This window comes from Etheostoma spectabile, chromosome 6 (assembly GCF_008692095.1).
Source record: "Etheostoma spectabile isolate EspeVRDwgs_2016 chromosome 6, UIUC_Espe_1.0, whole genome shotgun sequence".
NCBI lineage: Eukaryota > Metazoa > Chordata > Actinopteri > Perciformes > Percidae > Etheostoma > Etheostoma spectabile.
This window is the reverse complement of record NC_045738.1, coordinates 6,784,396-6,798,346: the sequence shown is the minus strand read 5'-3', so window position 1 is coordinate 6,798,346 and position 13,951 is coordinate 6,784,396. Positions and strand designations below refer to the sequence as shown.

At 37.5% G+C, this 13,951-nt stretch overlaps 3 protein-coding genes across 7 annotated transcripts in view; all 3 read right to left on the bottom strand.

Annotated features, from left to right (window-relative positions):
• The window catches only part of LOC116691055 (casein kinase II subunit alpha), a 6,052-nt gene extending 3,402 nt beyond the window's left edge, over window positions 1-2,650 (bottom strand). Inside the window, exons 1-9 of the mRNA XM_032518375.1 lie at window positions 2,571-2,650; window positions 1,759-1,853; window positions 1,449-1,525; window positions 1,149-1,277; window positions 929-1,040; window positions 702-803; window positions 523-573; window positions 360-419; window positions 117-206 (exon numbers count right to left, since the gene is read on the bottom strand). Of these exons, the coding sequence (XP_032374266.1) occupies window positions 117-136 (20 nt within the window). The 5' untranslated portion in view covers window positions 137-206; window positions 360-419; window positions 523-573; ... (4 more) ...; window positions 1,759-1,853; window positions 2,571-2,650. The remainder of the gene's footprint in view (window positions 1-116; window positions 207-359; window positions 420-522; window positions 574-701; window positions 804-928; window positions 1,041-1,148; window positions 1,278-1,448; window positions 1,526-1,758; window positions 1,854-2,570) is intronic.
• Window positions 2,651-6,267: 3,617 nt separating this feature from the next.
• Window positions 6,268-7,647, bottom strand: tyrobp (transmembrane immune signaling adaptor TYROBP). The gene is made up of 5 exons (XM_032518398.1): window positions 7,246-7,647; window positions 7,127-7,147; window positions 6,885-7,028; window positions 6,724-6,791; window positions 6,268-6,605 (listed from the first exon to the last, which is right to left on the bottom strand). Exons 1-5 carry the CDS (start codon window positions 7,370-7,372, stop codon window positions 6,549-6,551), a joined length of 417 nt encoding a protein of 138 aa, XP_032374289.1. The 5' UTR covers window positions 7,373-7,647; the 3' UTR covers window positions 6,268-6,548.
• Window positions 7,648-8,250: 603 nt separating this feature from the next.
• Window positions 8,251-11,854, bottom strand: hcst (hematopoietic cell signal transducer). Of its 5 annotated transcripts, none has more exons than XM_032518405.1 (6): window positions 11,766-11,813; window positions 11,386-11,447; window positions 11,183-11,259; window positions 10,974-10,994; window positions 10,669-10,803; window positions 8,251-10,442 (listed from the first exon to the last, which is right to left on the bottom strand). In XM_032518405.1, the coding sequence occupies exons 3-6, from the start codon at window positions 11,226-11,228 to the stop codon at window positions 10,399-10,401; spliced, it is 246 nt and encodes an 81-aa protein (XP_032374296.1). In that variant the 5' UTR covers window positions 11,229-11,259; window positions 11,386-11,447; window positions 11,766-11,813; the 3' UTR covers window positions 8,251-10,398. The 5 variants fall into 5 exon arrangements, with proteins under 5 accessions (XP_032374296.1, XP_032374297.1, XP_032374298.1 ...); XM_032518406.1 differs by having other exon boundaries at window positions 11,386-11,444; window positions 11,766-11,800; XM_032518407.1 differs by having other exon boundaries at window positions 11,386-11,424; window positions 11,766-11,781.
• Between the last annotated feature and the right edge of the window lie 2,097 nt (window positions 11,855-13,951).

The window sequence follows — 13,951 nt, the reverse complement described above, 5'->3', positions numbered from 1 at the left end:
CGGAGCTGAGAGTAAAAAAAAAAAAATAATCAAGTGGAATGTTTACCAAAAAAAAGTGGTTAGCTCATGTCACAGTAGGGAATACAAGACATGAAGAAAATGGTCAGCACGTGAGACAATACCTTTCTGTGTTCATGATCAATCATTACATTGTGTGGCTTGACATCTCTGTGCATTATCCCCATACTGTGGCAGTAATCCAGAGCCTAATATGTAAAAAGAAAAACACACGTAGTATCCACTGAATGTTAAACTGATGCAACTAGAGCTTGATATAAAGTATTCTGGCAAATATTGACCAACCAATACATACCATAAAATAGTGTAACAAATAGAGCGTACCAAAGGCCATTTCTTACCTTTAAGATTTCGTACATGTAGAACCGTATGTCAAAGTCGGATAGGGTTTGATACAATTGCTGTAAAGTAATAAAAATGTATGAGCCATTGAAGAAGAAAAAAATTCGTATTAGCATATCTAAAAGTTACAAGTCAACAAAGGGCAGATTTTTCTTTTTTTACCTTGAAATCTGTGTTGTTCACATGTTCAAAGACCAGAGCAGGGGTTCGGGACTGAAAAGAAAAAGATCATTTTTCATTTTGTTTTTATAAAAATGTGTTTATGCATGAAACCTTGTACATATACAAGTTCAAAACTGTTACAGTGCAAAAAAAAAAAAAAAAAAGGAGAACAAAATTACCACAGGATCCTTGACGATATCTAACAGTGAGATGATATTTGGGCCACCCCTCAGATTCTCCAAGATCTTGATTTCTCTCTTGATTTTCTTTTTCTTGACCGGCTGTGAACAATGATACGATTCATAAAAAATCTTCACTGAGGTGACAAAATATGACAACTGATTTACTAAAAAACATTTGCAAAACCATCTGAATGATCATGATTATCAATTGATTATTTCCATACCTTCAGTATTTTAACGACCACCTTTTCATTGTTTGTGATGTTTATGGCTTCAAACACTTCACTATATTTTCCTCTCCCTAGTTTTCTGACTAGCTGATAGTCGTCTTGGTTCCTAAAAACAAAACAAAAAGCTATGGTGAACAATGTTGAGATTGTTTACCCAACAAAGTAAAACAAAAGTAAATACAACTAAAGCGCCAACAATTCCCTTTCGCCTTACCCCCATTCAACAACATGGGACTCGTAGTCCCAATATTCCCGAGGTCTCTGTGTGTTTACATCAGGGTAAACTCGAGAGCGGCTTGGGACAGGGCCAGACATATTCTACACAGGGTCTTCTCTAAATCTCCTAAAACAAGAATTAAAAAAAAAAAAAAAAGTTACTAATAAGGACATTACATGGAAAAAAGAAACTACATGTCTATTTAAAAGCATTTTGTGTACAATGGTTAGCACTCAAGGACATCATATAACTACATATAGGTGATAAAAGGTAATCTAACTATAAAAGGAACAATACCTGGGAGGTTTCCTCCAGGATGATGGTGTTGGATGAATTCAAACAAGAGCAGTTGAGATGTCTTTATAATAAGAAAGCTACATGGGCATACAGATGTACAACAGATAGTTAGCTACAGTAAAAACAACACTTACGACATTTGAACAGGCTTTCCCCAGTTTTAAAGGATGTTTCAAATGAATGTTTCATGCGAAAGGCAGCAACCTTTGTAACTTTAAAAAGCAGCATTTATGTTTTTTAAATATCACGCAAGAAAAAGATTTAAACTAAATTAAGTTTCTAAATATGGTGGCGTGTGAAATGTAGAGACCTGAATGTTAAATGGGGGCATCCAACCAGTCTAATCAGGAGGTACAGGGCTCAATACAGTCATCACTGGGGGCTACACCAAGGCAGTATCTCCTCCTGTTGAAAAAGGGCAGAAAGTAGGTTGAGTAAAATCAATGCTGTCAATTAAATACACGAACAAACTATTTGAGCTAATGTATGCCAGCCAATAAAGCTAGTACGGCTACGTTTAATTTATGGTTTTATGAAATGCATCCAATCGACAAATGGTCTCCCTGGTACAAGACACTCGTTCAGTTATAGCCAGTTTACCCGCTAACTACTTTAATGAAAAGGTGACTGTGCGCACAAACCCTCTGTGGCCCAAGGCCTGCACAAGTGCAGTGGTGCTAACCGCCAGCTAGCTATCAGCAAACCGGGCAGCTGGCTAGTTAGCATTAGCTCGTCAACAGCAGAGGAAAAGCCGGTTGGAAAGTCACAACTAGCTCTCAGTTACATTAGGGGACTGTAACGAAAACGAATGAACACCCCGCGTCAAAACAGCCAAATAATTATTATAGTGGTTATTATTAACTTAGAGCTAACTAACAAGCTTCGAAAAATATATTTCCGAAAGCTGGAAAGTGCTAAGCTAGAAAGCTAGGGGAGTGAATAGCCTGCTGGCTGGCGAGGCAACTGAGTGACAACGCCTTAAAAAAACATCCTACAAACACTGTGATCGAGCAGTAGAAAGGCACCACGGTTGTGTTACTTGTTCGCAGCTTTTCTTCACATATAAAACACTCAACAGCAGTTCCGAACCTACGACGATTTGTGGTTAAATAACACGATTACCTCTCAGCGTTGTTGGGACGTCAATATGGCGATGCTTAGTATCAAGAGCTTAGTGCGAACAGCCTCTCCTGCAGAGGGCGCTGTCCTTTTTTTCTTTTTCATGGGGAAGATTGTAGCTCCCTCTGCCACCATAGACTGTAAGTCTGCCACCAACAGGTCTGATAGAGGCAGAAACTTTTATCTGCATCGCATGTGTCTGTAGCCTTCAGTCACAATGGTGATGTTTTTTGTCAGTGAAGTTTATTTGTATTACCACAAACGCACTATTAATTTCCACAAGCAACATGCACGTTTAACCACCAAAAGTCCAGGTAGCTAAGATGGTTGAGGACATAGGCTATATGATTCAGTAGACCTACAATTATTCAAATAATTTATATAGGCCTAATAGTTGGAGTACAGCAGTCCCCACACATGAGACTGCAATTCAAATAGTTTTGTGCTTTTTGTCACCTGATAACTACATATTATGTGCTCTCCATTTCAGTATATGTCTACCTAGTGACATTTCTATCGATTAGTTGGCTCACTCAGTGTAAGGTCTGTTTTAAAAACGGGTAAATGGACAATGCTGAAATAGTGACAGAAAACAATACATGTTCTGTGGCATAATTTAAAAGATTAGTTACCACAGTCACAAAAAAGCCAGGGGCATTTTCCCAAAGTAACCAACCACCTGTAATCAAGACAGAAAGACAAATCCTCTTTGTGAGTTTGAATGTTGAGAACATTTGTTTCCATCTTGAATTGATATAGTAGACTCTTGTCAACTCAATCTATAGCCTAATTGCTGCTCTTCTGCTTAGAAGTCATGCACTGTTAAACACACAGAAACAGTCTTTGACTACTCAATCTGATACCTCTTGTCAGAATCTATAATTAACCAGGTTGAACCTATTAAAGGTGAAGTATTCAGGATAAAGCAGCAGTACATAAAGAGCACTCTTGATGACAAACAGTGGACAGCTGAGAACCAAAGTCAACAATGAAGCTGTGGGTTTTGTATTTTTTGTCTAAATGATATTTGTCTTTTTAAAAAACAGCTGTCATTGAAATATATTTTAATTCCCAGCAGCAAATGACAATGCCATAACTTTTGATAATAAACATGCATGTTAACCATGAATTCATTTTGTTTCAGCTTCATGTGCTGTCTACTTCTGTTTTCAACTATGGTGGCAACTGCCCCAATCAGAGGTAAACCAACCGGAGGAGGGAGAAAAAAAAATTAAATGTTGTTTTGAGTTTATTTAACTTTTTCAAAGATTTAATAGACAATAGGGATAACACCTGTTCTTTTTTCTTTCTTTCTTTTCTAGCACGAAGAGAAAATGTGTTAAGCTTCCTAAATGGTGAGATTGTGTCTTTTTCATGTCATTATATGTTTTCTTCCATGCAAAATAGTCCCACTGCTTTTTGAAATTACACGAAAACTGTTTGAAGCACTAATGTGAACTTCTATTGCATAACTTGTTCATTACTTTTGTTATAGATGCACTTGGCACAACTACTGAAAAGACCAATCCTGCAAATACAACAGGTCAGTGATTCAAAATGTAACGTTCACGTGCAAGATTCAGTCTATAACACGAAGGTCTAATCTCACCAGATCCTCAAAGACTTTAATTTGTGTTGCTTTATCTTTTAACTATATATTCAGGGTGTACTGTAGCAAGCACCTTTGACATCATCTGATTGTTACACCACCACCATGATTATTATCATACATTTTCTCACATCCGTAGCATACCGAAACCCTCCAAGTAAACCTGTGAAAGAACAATATTCTGAAGGTACATTTTGTGTTTTTTCTCCTGTTGAAAGAAAAAAGTAGTGGTGGATTACACTGTATGTATTAATAACTGAAACATAATTTTGATTTCTAAACTGTTTTCTGATTTTGTGTTGCACGCCTCAAATCAAAAAAAAAAAAACAGCTGTTGATTTTTTGTGCCTATCAACTTTTCATTTTATATAGCATCAAACTCATTCACAGATGTGTCAGAGTCAAAATCTACCGAGAGTTTTGACACTAATAGATTTACAGGTATGTGGCCTTCTCATACAAATGTGTACAAAACATTTAATTTCATATGAACTAAACAAGTTTTATTAATATTTTATCTATTTTGTTAAATGTATTTCTATGAAGCTAAATGTATTGTATTTTCATCTTTTATGCCCTTTTAAACATGTAAGATGTCCTTGTGTATCTAGAAAGGTGTTGGCCAAATACAATTAATTCTGTACCTTACATACAAGTACATCCAAATTAAAACTAGCATCCCAATGTCTGTAACAGTGCAGACTACATTTTGTTGCAGATGTTGTAACTTTTACTTTTCCCAGATGCATTCAAAGGCATTGACAGTGATGAGATAATAATTCCTAAAGTTGTGGAGAAAGACAAGGCACCATTAAGGAGGAAAACCATGGTGATGGATACATGCAGCAGGCTGGTTCAGGACCAGGGGAGCAGGGAGCAGGGCGGGCCGCATGGGCCACACCAAGCAAGCAGTGAGCAGTCTGATCTTAACAGCGACAAAGGATTGACAATGGATGCTCAGAAGGCTGAAAATTTGTCAGGAAAACAAGTTATCACTTTGATTCAAGACCGAGTGACTGGCAGTCTCCAAAGAAAGGCAGTACGAGGAGGACTTCATGAGTTAAATGGTATGCTGGCCCCAGGCAGAAGCAGAGCACTGCTGGATCCAGATAGTGTGGAGGACATTGGCAGACCTGCTCCAGTGGGCAACAGAGGAGATGCAGACTATGACGGTAGGATCAGATTCTTTAAATTTAATAAGAATTGCATTTTTTAGAATAATGCTCTGAACATTCAGAGGATGAAGAATTGATTTTAATATTCCCACAGAAACCAGAGAATTTGTCAGCTCTGAAATGTATCCAAAAGGTATAACAACTTTTTTTTTCCACAAGTCATAACAGCATTGTTTGATAAATGATACACACAGCGATGGCTTTCCTGAAAAATCTGTCTTTTTCTTCTATGTTTTAGCACCACCAGAGCAGATGCCCAGGAGCTTCTCTGTTCCAGCAAAGAGTCGAGCCTCCTGATTATCATACAAAGGTGTGTTTTCAATGTATTTAATTCAGTCAAATGTTTTCTATTGATCTAGTCTGGCTTAGAAAACAATGGCACCATAATAATAATCATCCTTGTCTAATTATAAGAAGCAGTTTCCTTGCTTTCTTATATTAAAAATAATGTTGAATAGCAATTCTTTTTTTGTCTTTTTCCAGATTTGAATTCTTCCTCACAATGAGTCAGGGGCCGCCATCTGTTGGGTCATAGGAGGCAGCTCTGTAGCTGCTTCCAAATACAGTTGCTTGTGGGACTTTTTCATCCAAATTTAGATGTTTACATGCATTTTGTGAGGTGATCATGTGAAAAAAAGAGAAATAAAGAGGTTTTGACAATTTTGTGTTTGGCTTACTCATGGAAACTGGTTAAAGCTGCTAAATTGTTCTATTTGGTACAACACATGTGGTGTCAGAAAATGTAATAAGAAATGAGCAAGACAACTATTTTTGATGATTTAGAACAGAATCTACCCGAGCCTAAAATGTGTCACTTTTATCTTAATATCTAAGGTCTTTGTACGTTCACTGTAATGTGAAAATGTGTTAGTAGTCTCCTGAAACACACATACAGAAAAAAAGAAAATGTTGAATATGGTTTTAAAATGTAGTTTAATTTATGATTCGTTAAATAGAAATACATATTTGAAGACAGCTTAAGGTTTACAAAAAACAGGAATGGGATGCAGAGAACATCACATTCAGCACACCACAGTACTTAATATATCACTTACATTCAAAATATACATATGTGTTTAATATATTTTATTACCTACAATGCTTCAGCAGTAGGCTATAAGTGTGTGGAAGAGTGCGTGGTGTTGTCCAGTGTCCATAGCTTTCAGACACGTTGGGACTTTCTGAAGTTCCATTGTTTCACTTCCTAAAGTGCCGAAGCTCACTGTACACATCTGATTGGACTCCATGTAACTCCTACAAAAATATTAAAAACAATTCATCTTGGAAACACAAATAACATATAATTTAATTTTTTTTTTAACATATTTGGCATCTTTGAGGCTTGAATAATAGTAATGTTGTTTTGCTTTACCTGATAGGGAGATTCTGTAACCTCTGTTGCCATTTTCTTTGATACGGAAGATGGCAGATTTCTTTTACCTGTTAAAAAGTGTCAAGTTACTGCCCAACCTGCCATATTACCACAAAGCATTCTCAAAAATTAGCAGCAAAACACTCAAAGTTATTGCTCACCATCACGAGAATCCCATTCCCTCTTTTTCTTGTGGTGACTTGCAAAGCAGAACACAGAAATAGTGATGAAGATGGTCAGGAGGATATCCGAGGCAATAATGACCATGACAGACGCCATATTTATCAGGTAGCAGGAACCACAGTCTGTGAACGAATGAAGACACAGTGTAAGTAACAGAAAACCCAAAACACAACATCATATTCGAGCATCACAGGAGGAAAAAGGTTTAAGAAAGCCATACCTTGCTGTCCTTCTGCCGACCCTGAAAGACAGAGAGTTATTAACAACCTCAGGTAATAACAACAGTTAAGAGAGTGCCTCAATGTTTTATTGTCAAAACACATATAGAATACCTCTCACCAAACAATGAACCCACAATACACAGAGCGTCAGACATCTTCTTTGTGTTGGTTTTTGGTGAAGGAGGAAATAAGAGTGAGGTTGACGGCCACTGTTCTCTTTCAAACGGCTTTGTCGTCACACCCATAAACAAGATGTTGAAAGGCAGATGTAGGAGAGTTCACAATTCACAGAGCTGTCCAAAGACGATACTGACAGTGGTGTGAGGGTTGTCAGTGTGTGACTGTGAGGGGGAGCAGGAGGAGGAAGTCCACCGAGAGAGGAAGAAGCTGGTGTGTCTGTTTCTTCTCTGTAATGTCAAATTCATCTGAGGGTTGCAGGTTTCATAAAAACAGAAATTATTCTGGTCTGTCACGTTCTGTCATGAGGATTATGGCCTTCTTTTTGGCTTTGCAACAGTACAGTTAATTCTGCAAATTAACTCGTCCAAGTAAATGCCAAGATAAGGAGCTGTATACAGCCAGATTAATTTCTGTTTCTGCTGAAATGCATGCTTTCGTATCTCCAAAAAGAGCATTTCCTTGTGACCTGTGGTTTAGAGTGGGCGGTTGGCCACAGTCACTGCTGCCTAGTCTGTGAGCCATTGTTCAACCACAGGTTTATCTCTAATGCTGATGTCCTGTCAGTGTTTTTGTCAAGGAGACTTTTATGTTTCATAATGTTCAAATACAAATGATTAAATACAAATTATGCAATATTATGAGTAGTATCATCATTATTTATTATCATTATTATTAGTATTATTATAATTTATTATTATTATTATTAATTAATGTATGAATAGAATAGAATAAATTGTTATTGTCCACCAGGGTGGACATTTTTCTTTGGCTCACCAGACAAGACATAAAACGTAGTAAGTAAAGTATAAAAAGATCAAACAAATGCCAGGGTAAAAAAGAATACATATGCTTAAATTCATTAAAATAGCTCAATACCTACAATACATAAGGAGAATGTATGCATACATGTGTACAGCATATGTACTGAGCACACGACAATGGGAATAACAATTTATTTATTAGTAAAGTGGTCAACAAACTGATACCAAAGAAAATACTATCTGAATGAATGTGAAAAGTTACATGTAATAAAAAATTGGTAACACTTTATAAAAATGGTACATAAATTACCACGAATTCATGCATGACTTAAGGCAGAAAAGATTTGTTAAATAATGCATAAATTAAGTTATTTCAATCATCATTATTTCTTATTTATTAATGATGTGTTTGTCTTCTTCAGTGGTAAATCTGTAGTTAAAGAAAAAACAAAATTGTAGTGTTGTGAGCATAACTAAGTAAACATTACTTACTTCAATTTTTTGGCCCTTCAAATAAAGTGCTGACCTGGTCCATCCTTAACATTGATAAATAACATTTGACTAAAGGTGGCATTAAACTAAATGTATTAAGAATTAAATTAGTAGGTTTGCAAAATGATACTAAGGTCACTAAATTTAAACAAAAAAACAGTGTACTGCAGATGCATTTTAACAGTTGCTTTATTCACAACAACATGAGGCACTTAAACAGTGTGGCCTGAGAACAGTGCTTCCTTAAGAAGGATACTTATGAATTTAACTTTTTACTTACTTCTAAGTGTCTGCAAACCTGAAATGTCTTGACAAAAATGTTTTATTTGAAGGATTACAAAGACAATTGCTGCATATGGCACCATAAATCATATCTTATTTACCAATGTTAAAGGTGGACCAGATTAGCACTCTATCTGAAGGGCCATGAACATAATGAAGTAATGAAGAAATAATGTTGACTTAATCATGATCACAACACTACAGTTCAGCTTTTTAGCCTGTCACTTTGACTACAGAGTTGAAGGACATTAGTTTAGTATCAATTAGATAACCATGCAGGTGAGGTGCAATTTCTGCATTTCACAGGGAGATAAACGGTAGGTGTCGGTGTCATCAACAAAAAGGGAAAGACAGGGATGTACAATGAAAGCATGATTGGTCCTAGAATTGAACCTTGAGGTACCCATGGGGGCTGATGACAGAACAGGAGAAAAGAGATTTATTTCCAAATGGTATTTAAGCTGCCAACTGCAATGCAATGCTGTCAAAAGCTGCCCTTAAGTCCAATAGTTAACTCTAAACAATTAAAAGCTAAGGGAGATTTCTCATGCACAACCACACTGCAACAACTTCCCACAAGCTGTAAAAGTGAGAAGAGACAGTTTAGCTATGAACCTTCTGATCCAATTCCTCTTAAAAAAAACACTTGGGGTCATTTATCCAAAAGTGTTTCCGCAGATATTGCAAAGATATGGATTTGGGTTTGGTGAACATGTTCTTTGTGACTGAAATGGCAGACAGCTGTTTAACCACAGTATCACTTCCACACACAGGGAAATTTAACATCTTCGGCCCCAAATATAATCAGGTCACACTGCTCAAATGGCACCTCCATGATAAAACAGATGAAAAGAAGTATTTGTGAGGTAAAAAAACAAGAAAAACTTGTGATAACCCACCCATAAAACAAGCATGTGAACCACATACAGTGCACAAAAATAGTATCTATTGAATGTCCATTCATAGAAATCTTACCAGACATGGAAGTATTATATACTGTACATGTTTTTCAAACATTTATTTTAATACATAATTAATTCAGTGGTTTGTCAGATGCTACACTGTAAAACATCCATGTAAAATCACTGGGTCTGTCTTCTATTTTTGGAAATCACTCGCATCAATGCAGCCTTTGATAATGAAAATATTTCTACATAAAATCTTCAGGGCCCATTAAAACACAGCATTGTTCTACCTAAAGTCAACTGCAGATGGTGCTGTATGGTGGTGTTACAGTGCCAACATCAAACTTGAAAAGCATTCAGAGATTTATGTTTACAAGGTTGGTGAACTTGACAGTCTGACACACCTCTTGTTTATTAGGTTTTGCAAAATAACTCCAAGCAGATAGATGGAGACCAAAAATCACCTTGTAAGGCTAAGCTGAAATGTAATATGTGCAAGACACTCAACTTGTGTTTATTGCAACAAAGGTTTAATGTAAAAAAAAGAAATCAATTAATCTTTTGTACAATTTTGTAATATAGGTTTTTTTTTACAAAACAAGATTTTAAAAAAATGGACACAATTTTATAATGTACAGCATCATCTTTAGATTAGCTCTTGCAGTTGGCCCGTACATTCATATACACTTTATTAGCTGTGAAGAGATGAGAAGACACACAAAAAGAAAGAGTTTAGTTTTTAACAACAGGAGAAAAATGTGTGCATCATACAACAGGAGTATGAAAAGGCACGAGCAAATCAGAAACGCCGGCCCCTCATAAACCTTTTCATCTACACCTAATCTACTTTATCACTCTATCACACAACATTGCAGATACAAACACGACAAAACATAACTCATTTCAGCCACATAGCCTCACCATTTTCTATCTTCTGACGCCTTAAACTGGCACATCGGTAGGTGACGATGACAATGATTAGGGTCAGCAGCACATCTGCACAGATGATGCCTGCTATTGTCCCCGGCTCGATCCTGTAGCAGGACACAGTGCTCTCTGGCAAACACAGACAGACAGAAAAGAGTGGGATGGAAGATGACTGGAAAAAATGATTCATCAAATACAGTAGTCTGGGTGTGTATTTGTGTTGCTTGTTTTTCTAAAATGTAACATTTATTAAAAATTGAATTTCAAAGTTTTGTGTGTCTTCTTTTCATTGCAGGTACCTGTGAACGCCACAGCCAGGTCTTAGAGAAAGAAAAGAAACAAACATGAAAACATGAGAGATTCTGTTATATTTTTGCCATTGATGCCATACATCACACCTCTGTCAGTTAAGTTTCCGTTGAGCTAAATGTCTGTGGTTTCATTTTCCTGTGTAAGACCACTTTAAAATCAATGTGACAGCAGAGCAAAGCTATGAAAATGTACTTACTGGACAGAAAAAGTAAGACAACGATAAAGAATTTGTAGTGTGCCATTGTCAAGTTTGTCAACTCAGTCGTGAGCGATCTGAAAGACAAAAAGAGGTCAAACTTTGTCATGTGCTGCATGTTTCAAAAATGTAGAAATACATTCAATAATGTCATATCCTTCAAATTACATTGTGTTTTAATTTCAGTATCAAAGTTAAATCACCTATCAACGGTTTGAAACAGTCGGGTTGACCTTTTGATTCTGCAGAAGTGAATAAAGAACTTCTTTTTCACAATGAGTCACACGTTTAGGGGGAAGGCAGAAAGAAACAAGAAAATCAGTAAGAAATCCTTAAATGAGCTGTCTAAAATCATCAAAATATCTAAAGATTAAGCTCTGTCAACTGCATTTTATGTGACAGAATCTGTATTTACATACTGTTGAATAGAACAAACTTTCACCAGACAATCCGGTTGTATATCTTTAATCTAAAACTACATACAAAATAATTTTGTTGTGACTTGACAGAGACATCCAAATGAATTACTGGTTAAAAGCTGGGATGAGGAAGAAAAAGTTGGTGTGAGATAAGATTCTCATACCTGTGCTCCTCGGGCTGATCTGCTGTCTGGAATCAAAACGTTGATGTGACGCTGTTTCCCTTTAGTTTTCACTTTTAAGGGTTGACGTCAAATTTTCTTCCTTCCTGTTTGTGTTTGTGGAAACACAATGTGAACTGATTACTGATGGTAGCAGAGTAGGTATACATTATAGAGTAATAGAAGAGAATAGCATACACTGATAGTAAATGAAATGTAATCTAAATCTATGTAATCCATCAAAATAATTAAATAAATACACAATTCAGCAGTGGTGGAAGAACTACTCAGATGTTTTACTTAGCCTAAGTACAAAGTAGCCTAGCATTAAATGGAAATACTCAAGTACAAGTATCTCAAAATTGTACTTAAAGGTCCCAAATGGTGACACTGTACAGTACTTGCATAAATGTAGATGTTACATTATAGCACTGCAATTCACACATATGCAAAAAGATTTCCTCTTTGTCTGCCCCCTCAACCTGGAATATACTGCAGCAAGATCTGAAGCTGTCCAGCTTGATCCCACTAGGGGATTTTAAACTCATTTTAAGGGTACAGAAAAAGGCAATCTTGGAAACTTTGTTTTTAGTATTTTAAGTCTTTTGTACTTGGCTCTTTCATTTAAAGGGACTCTATGTAATTTTGGCCATTTCTTTAATTTTTGCTCGCAGGTTTCTCTGTAGAGCTCCGCCTACAGCTTTGGAACAGATATTTGGCAGAATATTTGGGAAGCAAGACGACTACAATTCAACTTGAAGAAAGTAATGTAACCATTCTAATTACTCCGAAGCTGATTAGTTAAGGTAAATTAAGCTACAAAACTGCATAATTCACCTTTAAACATTGTATATTCTTTTGGCACATATGTCTGTCTGTCTGTAATCGATGTTGTGTTGTCACAAACAGGTCTCTCTTTGGAATGAGACCTTGTGTCTCAAACCATCACCTGTATTAAAGGTGCTCTAAGCAATGTTGGGCTCACCCCTCCCATCTCTTCATTGTGTCCCCTCCCCCTCCCTTCAGCGCACTACCCCCGCCAACCCCCAAATCCTTCTTGTCAGTTATTGGCTGGAACACTATTTGTTATGTTTTGTGGTGCAGGTTGGCACAGTTTGTTTTTTTGCCAGTTGTGGAGCCTGGGCTGTCCACAGAGACTGTGTTTTATTTTACAGTGTGTTCAGGGGACAGGCAGCTAGCAAATACTGAGGGCCTGTTTGCTGTATGTGACAAAAAATGTTGCAGCCTAAAAAAAGTGTGACATTGCTTAAAACACATTTAATGAAGGTTCAAAAAAGGTCATCCCTTAATTCCCTAAATTGTTTGTTTGGGAAGCACACCCTGAAGAAGACTGTCTATGCCACTACTCGTGGGTTGCTTCTCCCTATGTTGTTCACATTTTCTATTATGAAATAGCCAGTAAAATAAACAATTTTTAAATAATTTTGCTCTTGGGGGGTTAGGGTTAGGGTTAGAGGGTTAGGGTTAGGGGTTAGGGTTAGGGGGTTAGGGGGTTAGAGGGTTAGGGGGTTTTTAGGGGGTTTAGGGTTAGGGGGTTAGGGGTTGGGTTAGGGTAGGGTTGGTTAGGGTTAGGGGTTAGGGTTGGGTTACGGCTAGGTTAGGGGGTTAGGGTTGGGTTAGGGTTAGGGTTGGGGGTTAGGGGTTAGGGTAGGGTTTAGGGGGTAGGGGGGTTAGGGTTAGGGTTAGGGGTTAGAGGTTAGGGTTAGGGGTTAGGGTTAGGGGGTTTAAGGGGGGTTAGGGGGTTAGGGTTAGGGTTGGGTTAGGGATGGGTTAGGGTTTAGGGGTTAGGGTTGGGGTTAGGGTTAGGGGTAGGGTTAGGGTTAGGGGGGTTAGGGTGGGTTAGGGCTAGGGGTTAGGGTTAGGGGTTAGGGGTAGGGGGTTAGGGTTGGTTGTTATGGGTAGGGCTAGGGTAGGGTTGGGTTAGGGCGTTCGGGTTGGACGTTAGGGCTTAGGGTTAGGGGTTAGGGTTGGGTTAGGGCTAGGGTTAGGGTTAGGGGTTAGGGGTTAGGGTTGGGTTAGGGCTAGGGCTAGGGTTAGGGTTAGGGTTAGGTTAGGGCTAGGGTTAGGGTTAGGGGGTTAGGGTTAGAACTTCAGTAGAACTGACACACTCACATGGATTCATGCTTTTATATCTTGCCTCCATTCCATCACCTAGGCATTCAGAATAG

What these genes read in the sequence shown, in the direction of transcription:
- hcst (XM_032518404.1), bottom strand. Translation starts at nt 11,228, where the DNA reads ATGGCACACTACAAATTCTTTATCGTTGTCTTACTTTTTCTGTCCA. An exon ending in CCTGGCTGTGGCGTTCACAG is followed by an intron (nt 10,804 to 10,973) that starts GTACCTGCAATG and finishes TGTGTTTGCCAG; the next exon opens with AGAGCACTGTGTCCTGCTAC. An exon ending in GCGTCAGAAGATAGAAAATG is followed by an intron (nt 10,443 to 10,668) that starts GTGAGGCTATGT and finishes ATCTCTTCACAG; the next exon opens with CTAATAAAGTGTATATGAAT.
- tyrobp (XM_032518398.1), bottom strand. Translation starts at nt 7,372, where the DNA reads ATGGGTGTGACGACAAAGCCGTTTGAAAGAGAACAGTGGCCGTCAACC. An exon ending in GTCGGCAGAAGGACAGCAAG is followed by an intron (nt 7,029 to 7,126) that starts GTATGGCTTTCT and finishes ATTCGTTCACAG; the next exon opens with ACTGTGGTTCCTGCTACCTG. An exon ending in TTACAGAATCTCCCTATCAG is followed by an intron (nt 6,606 to 6,723) that starts GTAAAGCAAAAC and finishes ATATTTTTGTAG; the next exon opens with GAGTTACATGGAGTCCAATC.